General features: G+C 40.6%; 1 protein-coding gene across 5 annotated transcripts; it reads left to right on the top strand.

Moving 5' to 3' along the window:
• Positions 1-572: 572 nt before the first annotated feature.
• On the top strand, positions 573-24,029 carry LOC100926719 (leucine-rich repeat-containing protein 14). 5 transcript variants are annotated; one of them, XR_004231135.1, is made up of 6 exons: positions 4,166-4,286; positions 12,174-12,228; positions 14,580-15,023; positions 16,349-16,972; positions 18,213-22,591; positions 23,213-24,029. XR_004231135.1 is itself a non-coding variant. In XM_031947353.1 (6 exons), exons 4-6 carry the CDS (start codon positions 14,629-14,631, stop codon positions 18,778-18,780), a joined length of 1,587 nt encoding a protein of 528 aa, XP_031803213.1. In that variant the 5' UTR covers positions 4,166-4,286; positions 12,174-12,228; positions 13,058-13,135; positions 14,580-14,628; the 3' UTR covers positions 18,781-24,029. The 5 variants fall into 5 exon arrangements, 4 of the variants coding, with proteins under 4 accessions (XP_031803214.1, XP_031803213.1, XP_023352436.1 ...); XM_031947353.1 differs by adding an exon at positions 13,058-13,135 and having other exon boundaries at positions 18,213-24,029; XM_023496668.2 differs by having other exon boundaries at positions 18,213-24,029.
• Positions 24,030-25,135: the final 1,106 nt, after the last annotated feature.

Genomic DNA, 25,135 nt, shown 5'->3' with positions numbered 1-25,135 from the left:
GCGGCCAGGCCGGGGGTGGAGGGGCAGGTTCCGCCGTCCAGCAGCGCCCCTCCAGTCCCCCAGCCCCACTTTCTGGCAGGAGAAGCCGGAGGCGGAGCCTCCCGCGCCGCACAGAATCCCCCTCAAACGCCTGGGGCCCGGGGGGCGGGAGGGAACGGAGAGGAGGAACGGAGCCAACCAATCCCCGGGGGGGCTTTCGCTGAGCAGCCAATGGGGACCGCGGAGCCTCCCCAGCTCGCGCCTCCGGGCGAGGGGCGGGGCAGGACTCATTGTGACGCCAGTGACAGCCGCGCCCTCAGAGCGCGGGGAGGCGGCGGTGGGAGCGGCTGGCTGCGGCTCGGCGGTGCGGGAGCTCGGGTGGCTGCAGCTTTGGGGGCGGCGGCGGCGGAGAAGAGTTCGGGCCGGCGTTCGTTCGCTAGCCTGCGGCGGGAGCTCCGGGCCGGCGCCTGTTCGCCTGCTGCGGCGGGAGCTCGGGGCGGGTGGTCCCTCGCTCTCCGGAGGTGCGGAGAAGACTCGGGGGCGGGCGTCCTCCCGCTCGCTGGGCAGCGGCGGCCAGGTGGTGAGGGGCGAGGGCTGCGTTGGCGGCTACTACCACGGCGGCCAAGACGGCGTCGACGGGGAGAAGAGCGAAGATCAGGCCGAGGGCTAGGTGAGGGCTGTTGGGTCCGGGGCGGGGGCGGGGGTCTACCAGGCCTGAGGCCTAGCGCTCCCACGACTCGGGCCTACCCGCCCCGCAGGGGGAAGGCGGGGACGCGGAGGCCTGCTGAGGGAGGAACTTGAGGAGGCCCCAGCTGGGGGAGGGCCGCCGCCGCCCCCTCGGCGGGGTAGATTCCGGCGGGAGAGGGGTAGGAAGGGCTCTGGTGAGGGGGGGGGTGTTAGGAGGAGGGCAAGAACGGCTTCTGGTGATGGGTGGGGGCGCACAAAGGGGAGGAGCGGGAGGACCTTTGGTGGGAGGGGCGGGGCAGGAAAGCCTCTGGTGGGAGGGGATGTGTGGAGGAGGGGCAGAAAGACCCGATGGGGGGGGATGCAAAGAGGAGGGGCAGAAAGACTCCGGTGGGAGGGGTTAGATGAGGAGGCGGGGTAGAAAGGCCTCTGATGGGAGGGGGGCATAAAGAGGAGGGGGCAGTGAGGGGGAGGGGGCTATCTGGGAAGGAGACTGAAGCTGAAAGAGTAAGAGTGACCCCTAGTAGGAGATTGTGAGGGGAAAGAGGAAGCTTCAAAGCAGCTTTTGGCCAGAAAGAATAAAATAAGGATGATGATATCTTATATTTTGCCCCCCAAAGTATTCCTTAACAAGAATATGTTTACCGTGGTGATTAAAGAGAATCAGTTTTATATATTTTATTAAAGCATATTTACTATAATTATGCTTTAATTACAATTATAAAGCACATTTTATATGCTTTCCTTAATGTACTGAATGAAGGTAAGTATGAGTTATCACTAATATTTTCATTTGTTTTAATATTGACTAACCTCACAAATGCATATAGTGTTAAGAACTTTTGCCAAAAGTGATGTATTCCTATAGTTGTTTTTCAAAATTCATTAGAATCCCTTCCCCCCAATCTTCTGAGGAAAGTGTCACAAAGTAGTAGTATCCTTATTTTGTAGATTAAAAAATTCAGACTCAGAAGTGAAGCGACTTAGGCCAGATTTTTGAAAACAGGTTATTTCCTGACTCTCCATATGTTTTTTCTATATCATATTGCCAGTGTATCTTCTGGCCTGAAAATAGCTTAGGGGTGGGTGACTGCTTGTGATCAGGTGAAAGCAGCTGGGTGTTTCATTCAGCAATTTTTTTTTTCTCTTTATAACCTATTGTTCATTTGCCCCTGAGGTCAAAGAGCTGTCACTCATGTCTAAAGGCTAAACTTTGTTTCTCTTGCTTGGCATTTGGACACTTTGTTATTCTGGGACACCTTAACATTATGTAATTTAAACCAGGTCAACTAATAGATACACTTGGGGGATGGGGGGAGTAAGATGAGAAAAGATTTATAAGATAAGATAGGATCAAGCTTTAGAGTCCTAGATTGAGTTTGAAGTTTATTTTGTAGACAGTATCCTTTATTGCAAGGATGTCATGGCCATCTATTCATCGCCCTGAAGCTTAGCATGGTACCAGTTTGAAAAATACATTAAAATTATTTGAGGCTAAAAAAATTTTTTTTAAATTATTTGAGGCTACTGGTTAGATGTTTTATTTGACTTTTGCATCTCTTCCAGTCCCTAGCACAGTGCTCTTTCAGTAGTAGGCTCTCATTCTAGAAGTAGTTGGAAATATAGGGGTAGAATTTAGAAGAGAGATCAAAAGTAGAGATATATTTTAGACCCATTGGTATAAAGCTGATAGTTGAATGAACAGCAGTGAATGGGATTGTCGAGGAAGAGAAGATATAGTGGGCTGAAAATCAAACCTTGAGAAATAACTATCTTAAAGTGCTACGAGAAAATGAAAAGATGGAAAAAGGTTATTGGTATTGGTACCATTCATGTATGAATGTTCTGTAATAATCATCAAAACTTGGTTTTGGAAGGGAACTCAGGATATATAGTCCAACAATAAGTGGCCACTTAAAGAATCTTTTCTTGAGATAATATATCTCCTGAAGTTGCCCTTTCCATAGCTAAATACCTCTGACTCTGTATGTTTTGCAAAATCTGCTTTAAATTTCTACCCATTTTTCCTAATAAGTGAAGACCATTATTTATTCCTTTCTCCTTCCCCTCACTCAGGGTGTTCTGCTGAAATGCCTCTGTTATGTCACCTTATCCTTTTATGTTGGTATGGCTTCTGGTCTCTCCATGTCCTCCTTTAAATGTAGCTGAGCTGAAGAAGATAATTCAGATGCAGTTTGGCTGGTGAAAATTACATTGGAATTGTTACCAGCCTTTTTATTTTTTTTTTTTTAAGCACTTTGCTTGTACTTGTCTTACTGCAATTTAAGAAAGGTTGTGATTGTTATTTTGGCCATCATCACATTTTGATTCATTGAACTTTCCAGTCCACTGTCGTCCTCAGTCCTTTTTCATATGGTAAATATTATGTAGCCATTGTCTCTCAAACTGTAGTTATGTATTGATTTTTTTTTTTTTTTAATTCAAGTAAACGTTACTTGGCATTCATCCAGATTACATTTCACCTTTTTGGGTTTGTCTTATTCTAGTCTCTTCTTTGTATATCCTAATAATATATCTTAAATGGTACCTATTCATCCAAACTTTCTGCTGCCCAGTGCAAGTTAGAAAAGTATGTTAATAATGCTGTCATCCAAGTAATTTTTAATTCCAACATGTATTTAACATTTATTTGCTTAGCACTATCATTTTTAAAGCTGTTGAATTACCCAGAGATGAGATAAGATCATTGAGGTATTTTGTGAGATCATCTTCATATTAATATATCCCAGTCCACTACCACTATTTTTTAGGATTAGTTACCAGTTCTCAATTCATTAACATTTTTCTTGACCTCTGGATCATCTTGAGGAGCATTGCTGAAATCAATGTGTACTTTTCTATGACATCTCATCTTTTAAGTTAAAAAAAAAAGATATAATATTAATTTGACATAATCTTTTCTGGGCTAGCCTATACTTAGTCTTGGTGATCACCACTTCTTTTAATATTTATAAATCACCCTTTGCGCAGAATCCATCCTAAGTTTCAACAAGAATCACTTAGTAAATAAATAGTGTAATAAGTATCTGAGGTGAAGTTTAAACCCTTACTCCCAAATCTAATCTACTATATCACAGATATGTCCATCTAGTCTTATTAAGGCTTACTTACAGATCTGCCTAATCAGTCAACTTGAAGTTTTTCTACTGAAAATATCCAAACCAATATTTCTACTCACTCTTACTTGCAGAATAGAGCTCATTGATTCATTTCTCCTAGGCTCAACAGGAAACCACTTGATAATATGTCAAGCTTGCAGTTGTTAGTTTAAAAAAATATATATCTCTCCATTTACCTTTCTCCCTCCTCCTCTCTCCCTTCTTCCCTATGAAAAATAGATATTTTTTTCCAACTAATAAGCATTTATTTTATTTCATACCTCCCTCCGGGGGGAGATGGGGCAGGGAGTTTGTAACAAAACATTTTGTTTTTTATGCATATTTGTTACTTAACTTTTTCAATGCTTTTCCCTCCAACCAAGGTAATATAAACAGGGAGCATGTCACCATCACCTCAACAAGATCAGAATTTAACTTTATGCTTGTTACCCCTAAGTTCATCAAAAGACGGTAACCTGGTTCTTCACATCTTCCTGAAGTACAGTAGGTGTCATTCTACCTAATTGCCTTTGCTCATGCTATTCCCTAGCTACACATGTCCTTTGCTTCCTCCATGAAACTTCCAATACTCACTAATTGTTCAACTGAAAAAGATTTAGGGGTTGGTTTAATTAAATTCAACAAACGTTTTATTGAATGCCTACTATGTGTAAAGGATTGTTCTAGGCTGGAAGGACTCCTGTGGTCCTCTAGGAGAATTAAATATAAACTAATTATGATACAAGATAGAATGTACACAAAAGTTAAACAAATTTAAATTTAACTGCTGACACTCTTATTGTAATTTGGAGTTTTTTAATCCTTTTGACAATGAAAAGATTGTCTCCTATGACCAGAGGAACTGAATTATACCACTATTGACATTTTTGCTTTAAATTAAGCTGGAAACTAGAGAGAATGTAATAAATAGAAAGTTGTCCAAGAGTATACTAAAAGCTAGTGGTATTTACTGTTATCCTTTAGGATATAAACTCTGAGGAGAGGGAATATTTTATTTGTCTTTGTATCCTTAATTTTTTACACATTATAGACCCTTAAGTGTTTGCTAAAGGGAGTTGAATTATGCCCTCAAGCAACAAAAATAAAATCCACATTTTATGGGACTTGGTCATGGATTACCATCACTATGGTAAGTGTAAACATTACAAAGATAATTGCAGCTTATGTACTTATAATATAAAAAACTTGATAACATTTTCTAGACCAAGTCAGCATGTATTTAGGGTAACTTCAGTATGAAGGTGGGCATAGGAAGAAATAGTGGGAAAAGTAATAAATTTTAATTTGGGCTTAAGAAATGAGAGACCAAATATGTAAGGCTTTCAAATATTACATATCATGAATGGTTTTTCCTCCCCTCCTCAAGAAAAGTCAGAAGATGCTGGATATAGTAAACCTTGAACACCACTACAAAAAAGACTTTAGTGTTCCCATGGCTTCTACTCAAGGGCCAGAGAGGTTTTGGAATTATTTTGAAGGGTTTGTTTCATTGAATGACTTGAATCCTCTAAACAGATTTGTAGATTTAATAAATGTCTAGTACATGTATACTATAATTTTTCAAATGTATGTAAATGCTTTTCTGGATAATAAAATTCATTTTAAGATATAACTGATTTACATTTCTGTCATTTTCTCTGAAGAGGCTGTGTAGTCAGTAGAGAGCGGAACTTGGAGTCAGGAACTCCTGGGTTCAAGTTCTGCCTCTTGTGTTATCATGAGCATATCACTTAACTTCTCAGAACCCTAAACAATTCTCCAAGACTATTAAGTTAGAAATAAAGCAGTTTGCATCAATGAAAAAGGAGTCTGAAAAGTAGCAGTACCCACTCTAATGAAATCCCAGATCCAGACCCAGAACAAAACTACTTCTCACAATGCAACTGCAGTGAAATTTTTTGACATACAAAAGGGAAATGGGTAACATTGTAGGTTAGGAATTAATTATTCGCCCACCTTTTTGGTAGATCAGTACTTTACTGCAAAGGCCAACAAGCACCAACACGAAAATCCAATGAAGAGAAGACTACATGCAAGTTATAGCAACTCCAACTTAATTTCTTTAAACAAACTATTTGCTACAGGAAACGGATAAAAGTAAAGAAGCTTTATTCTGCTTATGGCGACTTTTTAGAGAAATTTAACAAATATAAAACATCTGCTACAACCAGGCAGCTAGAAGAACTCATAAACTACTTCAGCCAGCAAGCATCTATCTAGTCTCAGTGAATTGGGATTTATGACAGCCAAGGGCAACACTTGTTCAGAAGCCAATCTTTTTTGTAAAACATCATAGAAGAGGAAAGAAAATTCAGAGCAGTATCAAAAGAGTGAAAAGTTATTAGATGAGGAAACAAGCCTGCTGAAAGCTTGGAGTGAAACCTAAATAAACCATATCAATCTGAGGGCAACTACAGATAAAACTGGAAGGATGATGACATGTGAAATGGAAAGGATTTGCCAGTGTTTATATAGCAATCTGTTCCCACCAATGCTGACAGCAGATAAAGTAGAAGTGGTGCTTAGGAAGAAAGATGACCTGACCACATATGTACAGATGAAACTTGTATTCGAGGTGACCACCTCAGAAGGGGATAAGAATTGATTTTTCAACATGTTTTAATGTTCAAAAGAAAAAAATAGTACCTAAAAAAGTATCCAGGAAGATAGCAGTTATGGACTCGGATATCTACTTACCTCTAGGTAAAATCTTTGGGAGTGACTTATACAGTTAGAAGGGGGTCTTTAATGAAAATATGAGAAAGGGACAGGCAGGATTTTTGTAGACTAGCTAAAACATCTTATCATTCACTGTTGGCTGAGATACAGAGTCTATTGCTGATTACTAAAAAGTCATTTGGCTTAGAGCAAAATACAGACTTAAAAGTTTCATCCAAAGTTTCTTTTACTCATGTTAATATTATGTAAAATTATTTTATAGATACAAACGTGGAAAACATTAATGATCCTGAGCATTGATATTGAACAAAACAAAAAACCAAGAAGGCACACTCACAAAAGATGTTTGTTGTGGTGTTTTGTAAAATCCAAATGAAAATGGATTCCTGCGTGGATTAAGTATTTGAGATGTTTTTATTTGTAAATTCAATTATGTTCATTGCATTGATCCCCATGAATTTTCAGGGCTTCTTTAGAGTCCATGTCCACAAAAACTTCAAAGTTATACTTAATTCTTAAATGTTACCTCATTGGCCAAATAATTATTTGCAATACTATTTTAACTTTGATTATAGTGTTCTCAAATTTTCCTTTAAAGATAAAAACATTTGCTAATTTATAAATTTCCATACATGTACTTCTGTACCTTCTAATTCTGCATATTGTAAAACATGAAAAAAAAATTAAAGAAATAAAGCTTGAAACGTTTGATCCTAAATACAGTAGACAGTAGAGTACTTTGAGTAGCAAAGAGAAATGGTTAAACCTTTGCTATGGAAAAGGTACTTTGGCAACTGGAAGATGGATTTGACGGGAAAGAGACTTGATAGAGAGCAATTGGGCTATTGCAATATTATTGATGAAAGGTAATGATGACATGAAGTAGGCTGTTGGCCATGTGAAAAAAGAAAAGGATGTGTGGGAGATGTGGAGATAAAAATGACAGATTTTGGCAATTTATTGGAAAACGTAGGGTGATACAAAGTCCAAAAATGACATTTAGTAACCTGAATAATTATAAGGATGTGGAAAAGGAATAGGTTTGGAGGGAAAGTACTGTTAATGAAATACATGATAAAGGGCACAACCTTCCTAGTCCTGCTCTTTTGGTATGACTCATTCTGTTTCACCTGAAATGTAAAGGGTGTAGAAATGAAGGGTTTTTTTATCACAGCTATGAAGTGACCCAGTGTGTGTAGAGTAGTGGTTTGGATTCTCCTAATGAATGTTGTATGACTATTGAATTATAACTGGGCAGTGGTTTGTATTTTCTGAGTAGCTTTTGTATGATTGTTGGGTTAAAACTGACCTGGGGACTTTATAGAAGGTCTTTGAAAAAGAGAAACTGGTGAGTTTTGTATATCATAAGGAGGAGGCAAAGCTGAGGAATGTTGGGGGGGAAGGGAGGGAATAAAAGTAACTCTGATTATATTGGTTGGAAACCCTACGATTGGTTATTGCATGGAGGGTGAGATGCAATCATCTTCCTACCCTCGCTGTTTGAGAACATCTTCAGAACCTTGGCTCCTACCCTTGCAAGACCACTGTTTGACCTCTTAAATAAGACCTTTTAAAATTCGTTTCCCAAGTCTCTTTCCTTCTCAATCCATCTTCCACTCAATTGCCAAAATGATACTCCTAAAGTCCTACTCTATTCTAATTCCAGTAGTGTTCTGTTACCTCTGGAATTAAATATAAACTTGTTATATTCAAGGCCTTTTACAGTCTGGCCTCAATTTTTCCTTTACTCGCTTCTTACTCCAGCCAAACCTTTTCCCAGCTTATTTTTAGGCTGTCTTTATGTTGCGATTTCCCCCATACCTGGAATTCACTCTCGCCTTCCCACTGCCATTTAGAATTCTTGTTATCCAGTTGTGTCCAAGTCTTCATGACCTTATTTTGTTTTCTTGGCAAAGAGACTGAAATGCATTTTACCAACTCATTTTTATAAGTGAGGAACTGAGGTAGACAGGCTTAAGTGACTTGCACAGTGTCACACAGTAAGTGTCTGAGTTTGAATTTGAACTCTTAAAATGAGTGTTCCTGATTCTAATTAGGACTGCTGTCCCTAATTGCAACAATTGAAATAATGCCTTACACATAAAGCCTTCACTAATCTCTCCCAAATGACCTTTTATTTTGTCTATGTTTTGATATATACATGTTGACTCCTATAGAATGAGAGCTCCTTGAGAGCAGATACCTTTATTTTACTGTTTGTGTCCCCAGGGCTTAGCGTTGTGTTTGGCATATAATAGACATTTAATAAATGCTTTCAGAAAGATACAGTCCATTCAGGGAAAAATAAATAGTGGACCTGTTGATATTTGTTTCTTTTTGTGTTTGGAGCAAAGCTAGTACAATATACACAATGAAAGAACTGAATTGTTTAGAAATCACAAAAAGAAGGTATATAGGTAGTTTAGCAGCATTATTTATATAGAAATCATAGGTCTGAGATTTTTAAGTACAACAGCTGGCTCATACTCGGGATAGCAAATAAATCCTGTTGATCCACTCTTTTTTCTAAGAATTTCTATAGGGTGAACTGGTGAAACTATGAGAATTTTAAGATAGTTTGCATGGTGTCTACTAGAGCCCACATTAAGAAAAAAAGTCTTCATTGACGTGTGTGTGTTTATGTACATAAAAATTTTGGGGTGTTTCCATTGCAAATAGAAATTTAGCATCAAGACCAATATTACTGGACTCTGGATATATCAGGTCTGTTGGCTTATAGGTATTCCTATATGAGTGTGTTTGAGCCAGGTTTTCACACCATCATACAATATTTAATTACTATGATATTTGAGAATGTACCTGATTCCTTGGCCTTAATCTGGGTATCAACAGAGATGGGTCTCCTGTAAAAATAGAAAAATTCAAGACATGTATAGAAAATAGCAAGAAATGTAAACAGTTTGGCTTTTGAAGTATGGAAGTACATGGCAATTGAAGGGGAATGACAAAGTGGGCAAGATGATCGGTTTTCAGAGTATAGTGTAGCGAATTTTGTGGTGCTTAGTACTGGTTATTATTGTGATTGGTTCCTGGTACCACAGCAGATGATTTGTGATGAACTGAAACATATCCAGATGAGTCACTGTGGCATAAAAGAAGTTAAACCATATCTTGAGCAGTAGAGGAATCTTTAATACAGAGAAGAAGAGGAGGGGGAAATGGGTGTTGTTTTATTGGTCTTCAGGTAGCCAGCAGGTTGGTAGTCATATAGAATAATGATTAGACTTAGACTGCTTTGTTCTAAAAGGGTAGGACTTACTAGTGGTTGAAAGTTAGAGATACAGATATTAGCTTAGTAGGAAACAAAAAGAAAAAAGAAATAGTAAGAATTAAACCTGTCCAAAAAATGGAATTAATTTGCATAATTTCTGTTAACTATTACCAGAAGTAAACCATTTGTTGGAGATGATACAGAAGGAAATTTGTTCATGATTTGGAAGGTTGGATCACCCTCATAGGAGCAGGAAAGACTTTTGAATTGTCATCTAATTCAAACCTTACACAAGTCATAGTTCCATTAATTAACTCTGAAGATTTCTAGTGAGCTTAGCTCACTAGCCATAAAATAATTTTTTCCACCAATTAGAACAATTCTAATCATTCATTTGAAGATGGTGGTGGTAATTATGTGGTACAAAGCACTTTGCTCAAAAACATTTTGTAAAGTAGTTAGTAAAAAGGTTTCCTCTCTACTAGAGGTTTTACCTTATTGAATATCCTTGAACATAAGAATGTTCAACATTTTTATCAGTGACTTGAAGAAAGTCATACTAATTGCCTAACAACAGGAGGGGGGAGTTAAAACTAGACAAAAGGCCATGTAGACTTCAGACTTGATGTGAGTCAACCACTATGACATGGCAGTTAAAACTGCTAACGTAGTCTTTGTATGTTTGAATTTATTGCATGTTATGTTCAGTCTGTCAGATTGTAATCTAGCTATAATTTATTTTCCATTTTTTCCCATAAATCTTCCACAGAAGGAGGGAGGGATTAGGAAAAAGGACAAAAGATTTCTGGTAGTAGGACAGCTATCTTCCAAGTGTTGACTGTCATGTGGAAAGGAGAGATTGTTTTTGCTTTATCTTAGCTGAACTAGGAGCAATGGATGAATGTTTCAAAAAACATTGGGCTTATAAAGCCCAATTGGGCTTATAAAGAAAAACTACAATTTGAGTTATCCGAAAGTGTTATGTATTTACTACCTCATTAGATGAATGGATTCCAGGAACAGCTGATGAGGATTCCTTCTCAGGTATAAGTTGGACTAGATGACCTCTGATTTTTTTGTTTTACTCTTGAGATTTTGTGATACAAATAAATATTGGTGCTTTTATTTTTCCCATGTTTCTTCTAGTCTGATCTCTATTTCACAATATCTTCTCCAAGCCAAATATCTTCATTTTTGCTAATCTTATCTTTTATGGTATTTTTTGGCTCTGTCACCATCATGGCTGGTAAGATATAGGGTCTAGATGTGATCCAAGTTGTCAGTGTGCTTTCTAAAATGTGTCTAGAACTAACAGTAGTCTACATGTAATCTGGCTAGGGAAAAAGAATAGTAAACCTAACACCTTCATTTTCTAAAAGCATGAAATAAAACTGATTTAAGGACAGATCTGTGATGCTGACTACTAGACTTCTCTGTAGACATTAGTTTGCTCTTATATATCTCCATTTACTGATGTAAACATGAGCTTTTTTTAAAAATCACATACCTTGCTATCATAAACAACTCATTTTCCTTTTAGTGATTAATTTTTCTGAAACCTCATAAACTTTAATAATACATGTGAGAATTTAGACTATGTACACGAGATTACCAGTCTGTAGTTTAATCTCTTATTCCTTTGAAAAGAATCATACATTTCCTATCATCTTAGACATTTCCCATAATCTCAGAGAAGTGGTCTAGTCCAACTCTATTATTCCAGCATGTTATCATTATTCAGTCTTTGAGAACATCTGCCGAGAAGGAGGAACATTATATTATGAAGGAACATTCTCCAGATAAAAATAATTAAAGAAAAATTTTTTTTCTTATATCAAGCCAAAATAGAGCTCTCTTTATCATCCATTGTTCTTGGTTTTATCCTTTAAAATCAAACCTAATTCTTCCAAGTGACCATACTTCATATACTTAAAGATAGCTATTTTTCCTACCCTGAGTCTTTCCTTTTCTAGTCCTTTGTCTGATTCAAAAACCCTTCTTTATCCTGGTCACAATTATGGATTGAGTCCAGCTCATCAATATCCTTCATAAATTATAGTATCCAGAATACAAGAAACAATACAAAGATTGACCAAGGTAGAGTATAGTGGTATTCGTGCCTCTGCAGTTTTGATAAGTAGCCTTAGCACAGTGCCTAGCACATAGTAGGCCCTTAATAAATGCTTGTTGATTTGATTGGGAAATTAAATTAGCCTTTTTTTTTTTATTACAGTCACATTTTTAGTCTTCTATTGAGAATATTAACATAAATTGCTGTCTCGTTTATCTTTTGTTTAAATTGATTTTTTAAAATTATAAAATACAAATTAAAAATTGTAATAATGACTGACATTTTATAGCTCTTTAAGGTTTCAAAAGACATTATATACATTATCTTATTTGTGCCTCACAACAAACCCTGTAAGGTAGGTACTACAGGTATTATCTCTATTTTGCAGACGAGGAAACTGAGGCTCAGAGAGGTTAATTGACTTGTCCATGGTCACACAGCTGGTAAGTGTCAGAGAAAGGAATTGAACCCAGGTCTTTCTGGACTCAGGCTCTAGTACTCTATCTGCTACTTTCTCTAATTCATTCACATTAAATTTCAATTTAATTTTGACTCAATGTTTTAACCTATTGAAATCATTTTGGATCTTGACTTACATATATACTAGTTGTCTCTGTTTTATGATTTACAAATTAGATAAGTATGTCAGTTTATTAAAATCATTGTCTAAAGCTCTCTGTGTGTGAGAGAATGATGGGGGTAGAGGGGAATCCCAGAATGGAAACTCCATCCACCAATGCAGATTGGTAATTTATCTGTAGTTTACAATCTTAGAGGGTGAGTATTTTGGGTTGCTGAGAAGTTAACTGACTTGCCTCAGGTCACACACCTAATGTGTTGAAGTAGAATTTAGGAAGACCTAGGGTCAAAGATACCTTCTACCCACTGTGCAAGATCTCATTACACCATTGATAAAAAATATTACATAGCCCAGGGTTAAGGATACATCTTTGGTATTTTCTACTAGCGACTTCTAAGACAGGGATGGGAAACATTTGACCATGTGAACTGATTTGCTAAGGCCACTGTAGGTGGTGATGAGTTGAAAGCCAGGTACAGTAACCTCCCCCTGCTTGAGTTTTATAACATGATAATTTTGTATGACCCACAAATGATGTTATAAATATTCAATAACCCTTGGCAGAAAAAAAGTTCCCCATACTTGTTGTAAGATGATGGTGAGTCATTAACTACTCTTTGATTTAGTTGTGGTCCTAAAATGTCATCTAGAAGGAATGCTAGGGTTCTATCTTGTTCAATTCTATTTTGTAGATGAAAAATGGAGCATTGTAGAAGGAAAGGGGCTTTTGATCCAAGATCACCCAACTAAGAAGTGTGATTTGAACCTAGGTATTCATGTCTCTTGCTAGCCCAGCGCTTTTCCTCTCTCTTCGGTCTCCCTCTTTCGACAGCCTCTTTTTACTCATTCTGACTTTACTCCTCTCTGAGGTCTTATCCTGTCCATGCTTCATTCTGCTGTTTCCAGTTTCCTTCCTTCCTTCATTCCTTGCTACCTTTCTCTCCTTTTGTTACCCACTCACTCCTTCCCTTTCACAATGCTGAGGTGCATCCACTTGAGCTTCAGGGGCAGCATTCCAGCTCAGTGCTAACAAAGTGACACCTTATCAGTAGTTCCTGGAAAATTTAAAACATTGTCACTACTTTGGAAAAAAGATAGATGTTAATCTTAATGCTCTGCTGATCATGACGCACTTAAAATTTCCTGTCAGAGATGAGGTTTGCACTATTTTAAATAGCTTCAAAGATTATTTGTATACAGATGATTCTTACCTGTCCTCACAGTCTGCCCTACTCATACCACATTACTAGCACATTAGCACATTCTTCTTGGTGCCTTGATGCCCGCCCCCTAAAATGTCAAACTTTGACATATTCAGGATGAAATTGATCATTTTCCCCCTAGAACTCAGTGGTGGTACCTAAGCTTGAATTATAATCATAATATTGTCATTTACATATTATAATATGGTCAATTTCCAAGTTTTCTAGTTATTCTAACTCCACAACGTAGATAATTATTATGTTCCTTCTCTCACTTCATCACTGTTTCAAACCATCATTTCTCTCTATTACTACCTTTCTATCTGGTCTCTTTGCTTTATATACATTTCTTACACCCTCCTCAGGCCTGCCAAAATAATCTTCCCAAAGTACAAATCTGACTACTTAAAATAAGGAAGTTGAGACCTAGTGAGATCATGGGACTTAAGGTCATATAATTTGTAATTGATGGGAGCTGGGATCAGAACCCAATCTGCTCCATGATATACTCATTGGCTACTATTGTGTCCCATAGTGCCTAGCCCTTGAACTTCTTGATTCCGAGGACAACAGTGGTGGCCATAATCCCAAAGCCTTTCATCCCATCATCCCATCCAAGCCTTTGTGTCCCAGAATTTTTGTGTTGGAAAATATCTGAAAAAGCACCCAGTCTAGTCGTTCCTGGCATATAAATTGAAGATCCTGAAAGCATAAGCCTCAGTGATGGCAGGAGGTTGTAGCAATTCAAATGTAGATCAACTAGTGAGCAAGACTCTTTTAGGGTGGGAATGGTGAGGGTACATAACAAGCATTCAGAAATTGATTTGGATATTGATAACTACTAGAAAAGCAAGGAGAAGTCTCTGATGGAATTAAGTGCTGAATGTTATAGTCACTTGGAGCCCAAGGTATGGCAATGGGTGGAGAAGAGGCCATGGAACTATCAGACCCAACTCTTTAGTCTGATTCCCAAATAACTCTTCTCAGTGTAAAATGATTTTCCTCCTGGTAGGTACTACCTGTCCTGTGTCATAGGTGGCAGCTGCCCACCATATTCAGCTATGCGTCCGCTGGTGTTCCTGTGTGCCCAGCAGGTGATCAAGGATGAAGAATCTGCGTGCCAGGCCTTGGAGCTTCTGCCGCAGGACCTATACCCAGTCCTATTCAAGGCAGCCTTCATGCATGGGAAGACACTCTTGCTCCAGGCTTTGGTGCATACGTGGCCCTACCCCATCCTCAGTTTCAAGCAATTATTGCAGGATCGGCCACACTGCCGCAGGGCTCTGAGGCAGGACTGGCCACACTGCCTTCGGGCCCTCCTCCAGGAGTGTCCAAATTGCCCCCGTGCCCTGCTTCAAGATCGGCCTGCAGAGGAGCTGGTACAGGCAATGATCATGGGAGTCAAGGCTCGGCTGGAAGAAGCAACAGATAATGGAACCCAGCAGTCGCTCTATAGGTAAATGCCTAATTGCTGTTCACCTGAGGTAAGAAGTTGATAATAGCTGGAGAGGCAGTCAGGACCTCGGCTCACAGGAGAGAATCTTTTCAGAATCCATAGTATCTTAGAAACAACAGCAGAAGGGGAAAATCCTGACACCATCATTTATTGAATGCCTGCTCTTCAGAGATCAGGGCCAGGACCTTGTTAAAGGACATAGTCAATCACATTTCCTAAAGGACCTTGTTAAAGGACATAGTCAATCACATTTCCTAAATCACAAGTTAGGAAAAAGAGGCTGCTTGGATTTTTTGTTAGACTGTTATGATCCATGGGCCTCTGGCAACTAGCAATGAAAATTCGTTCCTTCAAGAGCTGCCTGGGATTTATTAGAAAGTGCCTACTAAGAGAATAATCATTGAGAAGTAGGTCCCCACAGCCATTTTTAGGCTAAATGATGACCCTAGCTGCAAGTCTAATGATATCTAAAGATATCACCAACCCAGGCTATAACTCAGGTATTTTGTTAGCCAAAGGCTGTGACCCATTACTATGGCCTGTGTTGATGGAACAGCTTGGTGTTTTCCCTGTGAAATACAAGAAAGAGGCAGCATTAACAGGCAAAATAGCTACTCTGGTCATACTTCCATTTTGTTTACATCCTAACTAAGGACATTGACAAACTGGAATTTACCCAGAGCCAGAGTACAAGCAGGACGGTGAGAGAAGGTTGTTTGCTGAGAACCCTAAATATTTAAGGGGGACTGTTGAGCGAAAGATGAATGAGACTTGAATTAGGTTTGATCAGGAACAGTGGATATTAGTTGCAGAGAAGCAGATTTTAGCTTGATTGCTGGGCTACTTGGATTACCTGTCCAAAACTAGACTAGTAGCTGCTCTTTCACTGGAATTTTTGTCCTTAATACAATAGTTGAATGTCTTAGTTTTTATCAAACACTTGGCACTGTTATGGGTTGGTCTTGGCTTACATCTTCTATTTCTATTTTTCAAACACATTTTTTATTAATAAGTTTAATATCTGGTGATTCTAGGCCCCACTGATGATCTTTGAAAAAAGGCTGGAAAAACACTTTGAATATATTATAGAGGAGGTTCTTTAGGCATAAGTTGGATTATATTAACTTCTGAGGAGATCCCACAGAATTGTGGCATTCTGTGAATATATTTTATGCTTTCCATGCCCTTTTTCTCTATTTTATCACAGCCTCATTTAGTTCTTAAATTTGATTATTTCCGGAATATGCTGGCTAAATTGGAATGCAGTTAGCAGTATTTGGGGTACATTCTGGCACAGGGTCTCACCTTCTCTGTTCATTTCTCAGGAGACATCCACTGCAGCTATTAGACATGACTGGACTTCTGGATTATGGCTATGAGGAAGACCTAAAAACTATGAAAATGTGGGCCCGTACCATGACCATGGCCCAAACAGGCATTTGCCACCTCTTGGACAAAGTCGAGCAGCCAAACGAAAGCCCCAACAAGTGCAGGAAAGTTGAGGACTTGCCGTGCACACTTCTCCCTGTGGAAGTGCGTGTAGATCTCTGGGTAACCCCTTCTTCCAGTGGCTTTCTGAAGCAGGCCCTGCAAAATAATGCTGTCAGCCCCCTGCGCTTGTGCTGCAGGGATTTCCGAGCTGAAGATCTCCCACCAGACATCACTGTGGATCTTCTGGGGTTGTTAGACCATTCCAGCTTACGCCGGTTAGACCTGTCCTTCTTTACTTTAGAAGCAGGGGGTGTGTGGGAGATCGTAGCTTCCATTATGAAGTTTACTAATCTGCTGAGCTTGAAACTTCAGTACAGCAACATGGATGTGTGGCGACTTTGGGCCATGTTAGAAGGCACCTTTAGTTTCCTGGCTTCAGAGATGAGCAAGCTGAAACGCCTCAAGGAGCTTAATCTGGGCACCTCTTGGCTTTCTGGTCAGCTGCGGCAGCTGCTCAGGTGAGTGAGCCTCTTATTCATTTACCTATTCATTTACCTGCCCTTGCTCCCTACTGGTCAGGATCTTTAGCTAAAAGGAAACTTATGGTGAAAGGGAGCTCTGAATGAAGCTCACAAATAGGAACTGTTCAGCTTGAGAGAAATATACTCTCAAATCTTTGTCTGAAGGTCCCCTTCCTTTTCTTTGCTTAAATCTAAATTTCTTTTGCTTTTACAAACCTGTTAGAGTAAAACTGTAATGCTGAAGAAACTGAGCAAGACAGAGATTAGAGACCAATTCAATAGTTTATTAAATGGAGAGAAATACTGGGACCAATGGCTCCATGTTCAATCCCAGGGCTAGATGAGACTATCATCTCAAAGAGTCTAGCCCCAATTATTGGGACAGCAAGATTTTTTTATAGGATAACAAGAACAATGACATAGTGGGGGAGGTTATTGATATTCTTGTGACATCTAAAATGGAAAGACCTTTATTTTGTCAAACATTAAGGAGGAATGTCTATAACCTAAAAATATAAAACCTTTATCTCAAACATTTAGAGGGAACGGTTATAACCTAAAGGCAGAATAACTAAATAGGACAATTGGAGAAACTGGATCACGGCATTAAAAAGGGAACTTTGGCACAACAAAAGGAGAGAACTGTTCTCAAATCTTTGCCCCAGAACTTCCTTTTAGCAAACACTTAAGTGTCTGTCTATAATGTATAAAAAATAAGGATACAAAGACATAAAACATTCCCTCTCCTCTAAATCTCACCAGCTTTTAGTACACTCTTGGACAACTTTGGGCAATTGAGTTAACCTGGGAAAAGTGGAAAGGGTGTGATAGTTGATAGTCTAGTTTCCTCTTAGAACCGGTGTGAGGAAAACTCTGTAAACAGTGAAGAGAGTAGGAGAGTGTGTCTGTAAGGGTGTGATAGTTGATAGTCTAGTTTCCTCTTAGAACCAGTGTGAGGAAAACTCTGTAAACAGTGAAGAGAGTAGGAGAGTGTGTCTGTCATTAGGCAGAGAACTCTGTTCCCTGTCTTAAAGTTTTGCAGCTTCTTCTCTCCTGTATATGCTTTTCCTCACCATGACCTTGGACAAAACTTGCCCCTTTCAGCCAGGAATAAAGTACTGCCTGGCCAGCTGGTGCCGAAGAACAAGCCCCCAGAAGATGGAGCACTATCCCAGTTTCCTTGTGCTTATCCCATTATTCCTGGAAAATAATAGCATTTCTGTGTCTCTCTTTGCAGTGGCCTACAGTGTCCCCTGGAAAGCCTGGAACTTCCCGTCTGCTATCTGCTCCCTGTGGACTTGAGCTACTTGTCCCAGAGTCCCCATGCTCCCCACCTCAAGAAGCTAGACCTCAGTGGCAACAACCTGTCAGGTGACCTCTTGCCCCCCTTCCAGGCACTCTTGGGGGAGGCCTCGGCCTCCTTGCTGTGTCTGAAGGTGACAGAGTGCCAGCTTATGGACGTTCACCTCATCAGCACCCTGCCCCTTCTGTCCCGCTGCACCCGCCTGAGGTATCTTGGTCTCTATGACAATCCCCTTTCCAGCATTGGGCTAAAGGCTTTACTGTCGCGCTCCGAGGTCATGCCTGACCTCCAGCTGGTTGTGTACCCGTTTCCTGTGGACTGCTACAAGGACCTGCCTGGGGTGCCCCTGTCCGCTAACCTCTTGGAGGACTATATCGATGAGGAGAAATTTGCTCAGGTTCAGGGAGAGATGCACCAGATGCTGATAGCAGCAGGTCGGGCTGATGTGCTATGGACCACTGATGTCTATGGCCCAAATATGCCCGACTACTTTAGCTTGTGACAGGACGGCTGCCTGCCAGGGACAGGGAGGCCTTTGCAGTCACCCATTCCCCCTGGGCCTGGCAGGAGAGCCTCCTCACCTCCTGGGCAGCAGCTCTTGGGGACAGGTAGGGAGCCACAGAATTTTTGTTCTTGTTGCCTGTTTTCTTCAGACAGGGGAATGGGGCTCGCTAACAGGAAAGCTTCAACCTGTGCCTCAGCTGAAGGGTCCTTGCTAAGGAGGACTAGTGTGAATGAGGAGCTCCCATCCAGGGAGATAGGCCCACTTTTCTGGAACCACATTTGGTTAATTGTTCCTATGGGAAGAGCATAATTATATCCATCCTCCCAGTGAGGGAAGGGAGTTGGTGTACATTACTGAGGAATGGAAGGTCACATACCAAGCTGAGACCTTGGAGCTCCCGAATTATATCTCAGAAGCTTTCTTGGTCAAGAGTAAGCCGTAGCCTTTCCCTTCCTGATCCACCCTTTGGAATACACAGCTCCTGCTGTGAACTTCTCTTCTGCCAGGCTAAAGATACCCACTTAGTTTCTCATGTCTTCTTCTAAGTTCCTGGTTTCCCTTCTCCAAGTGTCTCGCCAACTATTTTTTCTTCTTTTACTCTTCTACCTCATCCTGGGAAGGGTTTGAGCTTAGGCAGGTGCTAGCCCCTTCTTCAGCTGCATCAGCCTTAGCTACTCCTTCATCTCACCCTTCAGTGGCACAAAGAGGCAGGCAGTGGAAAAGGGCAGCCTCAGGGATCCTTCCTTGGACCTTCAGGACTGGTTTTTCCTCAGTTCCCCCAGGACTCATGTTCCAATTTGAACTTTCCAGGGCTTTAATATTTCATTATTTTCAAATCTCATTTGATTTTTAATCTCTTGGCTTGAGATATCTAGCACCACTTGGTCCCTGGAGCTGCTTGCTCCTCCTGAGCTCACATTGACTGATGTATCTTCCTTTTTTTATTTTTTTAAAAATTTTTTTGGCTATTGCCACTCTCAGAGTACCTAGTTTTGCTTTCACTGGTCCCTTTTTTCCTTCTTAACCCTGTTTCTCCATACTTCCCATTGTCTAAAATTTATTCCTAAATTAAAAGTAGAGGGTATTGATTTGGAAATAATATAACAACCAAGATAATTACAATCAGTTATAAAAAAAAATTAATTCCAGAACAGACTTCATTATATTTAACTTTCTGAAGTGTTTTTTAGGCTTAAGTTGGCCCTAGTGAACTTCTTTTCATCCCCACACCCTCTAGGGCTCCAGAAAAGAGGACAACAAAACTTGTCTCAGAATCCCATTGCCTATTTGAGATTTTCTTCCTAACAGCAGTTCCCATTTGTAATCAGGATGCTTCCTGATTGCTGCTCAGAGATGACACACATTCTTACATAATCAGATTGCTAAATATCTGCCCTTTTTTTTACCCAAATTGGAGGAAGAGGTGATAAGGAACTACATGTCACTGAAGTATTATTTTTCATTTTTCCATTACTCAGAAACAAGACTTAATTCAGCATTTTATTTAATTCTACTTTGCCCCTTCCAGATTTCACAGAAGACACAAATCCCTTTTATTTCCAGGATTCCAGGAATACATGGTGCTTAGCCCAGTGAGAAGAGGTCACAGTGATAGCTAGTTGTTTCCTCACCCCAGAGGAAAAAGCTGCCTGGCAAAACTAGTGCCTGTCCCTTTCATTCCCTGTCCTTTGCTTCTTTATTTGTTATTCCCTAGACATTGGAGCAGGAAAGGTTATATTTGTGTCTGTGTGTAGACTTTGTTTCCTGACTCCTGAAAGAAACAGCCATGGCTAACACATGCATGGGGACCTGCTGACGTTTTGCTTATCCAGGTTGACACAGCATGGACTGCATTGCTTCACAGATGATTCATAATCACTTACCTGGGAGAAACAGGTAGTGAACCTTCTTTTCTCTGGAGTCCTCACACTGACCTGAGCATATCAAGATTCCAGGGTAGAAGGAAGGTAAAGGAGCCCTTATGCCATCTTACTCAAGATGGGAAAATATAGGAGCGAGAGGAAGGTCTCTATCTATGAACAGGGTAATTGGATTTTACTCCACATGAATTGTTTGCTGACTTCCCCAGCCAATGCTGATGGAATTGTTCTTGAAGGAAGGACATGGCATTCATTCCTGTTAAATTTAATCTCGCTTCTTGGTCCACTTTTGTTGGAATCTTTGTGAATCTCAACTTTGTTGTTCATGGGGAGCTGTGTGCCACCCAGTTTCTGCCAAGAATTTACAAGTTGAAATGACGGGTCCTCAGATTGCTCTCTGTGGACAGACTATTGGAACTGTTATCTTTGAGTTTTCATCATTCCCTTCAGTACCCACATTGCCCTGCAAAGGTGGGTTGGGGGAGTTGCACACCAGCATATAAGCCTGTGACAGATGTGTGCAGGCATGTCAAACTCTTGGGTGCTGAGGGGGATTCAAAAAATTGCTTTTACTGCAAGGGATGGAAGGGAGAACCAAACCCAGTCTTATCCTCTAGTGTTTCCTCCTGTGCTGGAGCAGACCGAGAAATATATAGGTCCTTGGTGTCTCTCTTAAAGACTGATCAGTGATATCCCAGAATTCAACCCCTGGGAGCATCCCAGACTAGAACTTGTGTAAACCTGATTCTGACCCCAGCATGTTCCCAGGTTCAAAGCTGATCTGTCTGGGGCCATGTCATTTGTTTTACCTACTCAAAGCCTTTTCACCATCTCTACCAAGAACCTTAGAGGAAATAGTCCAAGATGGCTGTGGCCTTTAGACCTGAGTAGAGGTGGAGTCAGGATAATTGAAGTGGTCTATAAGTGAACCGCTGCACTGTTATCCAGCCAATATTTAGGAAACTGCTTTGCTTTTCAACCTAAATGAAGGCCTTGATAAATTTTATTTTTTTTGTTCCATCATTCCAGCCTTTGAGTTCTTTGGGAATCTTACCTCTGTGATCCATTGCTACTTTGATACTCAACTTCCATTCAATAAATATAGTTTGTCATAGGATTAAGGCACAGTGAGTTGGGGGAGGATTATTAAAAAATAAAGAGTAAAGACATAAGCCCTGCCCTCAAGAAGTTATGGTTTAATAGAGGAAATAAGATGGACATAATTCCGAAAGAGATTTAAGGAGGGGAAAAGACTTTTTTATGGCACCTTAGTTGAATCTTGAGAGATTTTAACTGGAAATTTTTATTTTAGGGGTGTGAGCGATGTAAGCAAAGGCAATAGAGAAGGGAAAGGATGAGATAAAAACAGATAATGAGTAGTCCATCTTAGCTGACAGGTAGATTATATAAAGGAGATAGGGTAGTATGAGATAAGGCTGTGAAAGTATAGAAACCAGATTGTGGAGGGTGTTAAGGATGGGATCAGAATTTTATACTTCATTAACTAGGAAAGCAGAAACTGAAGTCATTTTTAAACACAAAAAAGGCTCTATGTAATCAAAGGATAGCTTGGGAAGGGGCAAGACTGGAGACATTGAAGATAAATTGTTTGAGGTGTTACAGGCCTGGAATCCTGGAGATAGGTGATAGATCTAGAGGCAAAAGTAGGGAAATGTATGAGTAGCAGATGATGAGTAGTAGGCCCTGAGAAAGAACAAAAAGTTTGCCTGGGAGGTACTCCTTGGATCATTGCTTTAGATGTTCAGATATTTAGGTTGATAATCATCTGGGTGAGCCTCAGTGCAGTATTTTGGCATTATGAAAAAAGTTATCAATCATCTCTCATCTACAGTCATTGAAAATGCTGTTCATGCTGTTGAAAAGATATATGGACCCTGCAGAGAACAGTTACAAAACAAGATAATTGAGTGAGTTTTCATAAGTTAACTTCACTGTTGCCTCTCAGCAGTTCACATAACTGCAGTGTTGCTTTTCACACATGGGAGGTTGAAACATGATTGGATCCAAGGGAATTGGGACCTAGGAATCTGATGACATCAGCCTTACTCATCTTTCTCACTGCTATTCAACTTCTTAGCCTCACATTCAGTCAAGACTCCGTGCTATTATGCTTTCACACTTACTATGCAGTCGTTAGATACCACATAGGGTGCGCTCAGTGCTTCAGACAATCTGGACTGCTTCCCTTTCTGTCCTTCCCCTCCACCTATGTCCAGCTTTTTCCTGCTGCTGATTTTTGCTTATGTCATTTCCTATCCCTGTCCACCCTCCCCCCAATCATCTCTGTTTAAAGCCTATGTAGCCCTTTAAGGTCCAACTCGAGCGATATCTCCCTTCCCCCAGTCACAAAGCTTCTGCTCCACTTGCTCCCTAAACACCATTGCTTGCACCACTTGTCATGCACTTATAAACACAGAATGTTTAGTATTATAGTTACTTGTGTGTGATGCATTCCCTTGTTAGATTGTGAGCTCCATGAGGGCAGAGATTTTATCTTACCTAATCTTTTGTGTCTCCCCTCAACCCAGGCACAGTGTTCTGCTTTTAGAGGGCCCTTGTTAATGTTTGTTAGAAGCTTATTAAGTGAGGAGGTAGTGGAAGAACATTTACCTACCTGTAAAAAGAGTTCGAATCTTTTGGGCCTGCTGGAATTAAAAAGCCCTAGAGGGTGGTCAACTAGAGCTGCCCAACTAAGGAGAATACAGAGGAACTGGAAAAAGGTGGCTGCTTAAAAGCAACAAGAAAATACCGAGGCCAGCAGAACAACATCTGAACTTGACAGATTGAAAGAACTATTTGTTTAGCTCCAGAACTTATTTATCTCAGAACCAAACTCCTCACCACCTGCTCACCCCCTGCCTGTTATACTACTTCCTCTTCAGCTGTGCCTTCCCTTCAGCTCCCCTGCCTGGATTCCCAGTTACTGAATTTCTTCAGTGGAAGAGAAAACCCTCCTTTCCCTCTCTTGGGAACTTCCCCCTGGCTTTGGGGCCTTTGGACTGGGAAGGTTCCAGTTTTCACCACGGAGCCTGTTTCATCGTGTGCTGGGATACTTGAAAGAACTTGGTTGGTTATGGGGGAATAGCTGTCAGTGGCTGGGGGGAATCCTGGTGAGTGGGAGAGGTACCCTGGATTTAGAGATGAGTGTGCACTCTCCCTGTGTATCTCCTTGTGCCTTCTCAGGCCTTGGGGGTGGAGGGGAAGTCAGGACTGCTTGGGTAGTAGTGGTGTCTAGATTGTGGGACCTCCAGAAGAACAGTGACTGTGTCTTATCCATCCTATGTATCTCCCTCAGCGCTGAACCCTGGTGCTCTGCGCTTAATAAATGTTCGTTAAAAGTTAAAATTTGCTGAAGAGTCATGTTATCACCTCCTGGAGAAACCAGGATTCTATTAAAAAAAAAAAAACCTAAATGTGGGGAGACCTGTGACCTGCATTTAGTAGCCCTTTCCCCTTTCTAGTCCTCATTTCCTTCTGCACGTGCACATTGAGAGGTTTGGAATAGCCACGGTCTTTATGGTCCCATTTTACAAGCTGTATATGTACTATTTTGTCCTTTTGATAAGTCCTACACTGCCTATGACAGAGGAGCTGAACCACCAGGGTTTTAGGGAAGAATTTCTTTTTCCTCACAGAGCAGGTGCTCCTTTGGCTTCTAGCTCTGGGCTGTGGTTGGAACCACTCACTTCTGTACCTTCAAAAAGTCTTTATGCACATAGCCTATCTCATCTCATTTTACAATTAAGAAAATTGTAACCCAGAAGTTGTGAACAATTAGAATTCAAACTTGGGTCCCCTGGAACAAATCTAGCTCTCCTTTCATTGTACCACACTGCCCCTTAAAAGGTCTAAAATCAGGGGTTCGTGGGTTTTCTTTGGTGTTAATTATAGCTAGGGGAAGAGGTATGGGTGGGTGTCTACCAGGTAGAGAGTGACAAAGCTCATTTTATTGTGGGAGAGGAACAGATTTCCTAAGAATGGAGTCACCATCTCCGCTGAAAGTTGGGCTCCATGTTGTCTTGGGTCCCTATCAGTGTTGAGACCTGTGTGTGAGTCCTCAGTGAGAAGGGAGTCTCCGATCTGAGGAATCTCCCGTGTACCCTCTATATCCTCACAAGCCTCTATCTAGCATACGTGGAAGGTGGAAGGAAGGGCAGAGGCCATTTCTGGGACAGTTCCTAATCCCGTCTACTGTAGGTAGGTCTACATAGATGTCACATCCCCAGCAGTGCAGGGAAGAGAGAGCAGCTGATGTGTGCCCTCTGGAACAAGGAACTGGTCCACAGACTTCAAAAGAGGAACTAGATCCCAGCATGAATAAGGAAGATCCAGAGATAAGTACCCTCAAGATCCTTCAGCCCAGCCTAAAATTCTGAATCACAAAATCTTGATTGATATTCTTAACTCTTATTTACTTCCTGGGTGAATCATTTCTCTTGGGGAACCTGCCT

This window comes from Sarcophilus harrisii, chromosome 1 (genome assembly GCF_902635505.1).
Source record: "Sarcophilus harrisii chromosome 1, mSarHar1.11, whole genome shotgun sequence".
NCBI classification, from domain to species: Eukaryota; Metazoa; Chordata; class Mammalia; order Dasyuromorphia; family Dasyuridae; genus Sarcophilus; species Sarcophilus harrisii.
Note: the sequence above shows the minus strand (reverse complement) of the source record. Positions and strands in the feature narration are given on the sequence as shown.

Bases quoted from the DNA above. Each gene is read 5' to 3' on its own strand.
- LOC100926719 (XM_031947354.1), top strand. From the start codon at position 14,629: ATGCGTCCGCTGGTGTTCCTGTGTGCCCAGCAGGTGATCAAGGATGAA. The intron at 15,024-16,348 runs GTAAATGCCTAA...TTCATTTCTCAG, and splicing joins ACCCAGCAGTCGCTCTATAG to GAGACATCCACTGCAGCTAT. The intron at 16,973-18,212 runs GTGAGTGAGCCT...CTCTCTTTGCAG, and splicing joins CAGCTGCGGCAGCTGCTCAG to TGGCCTACAGTGTCCCCTGG.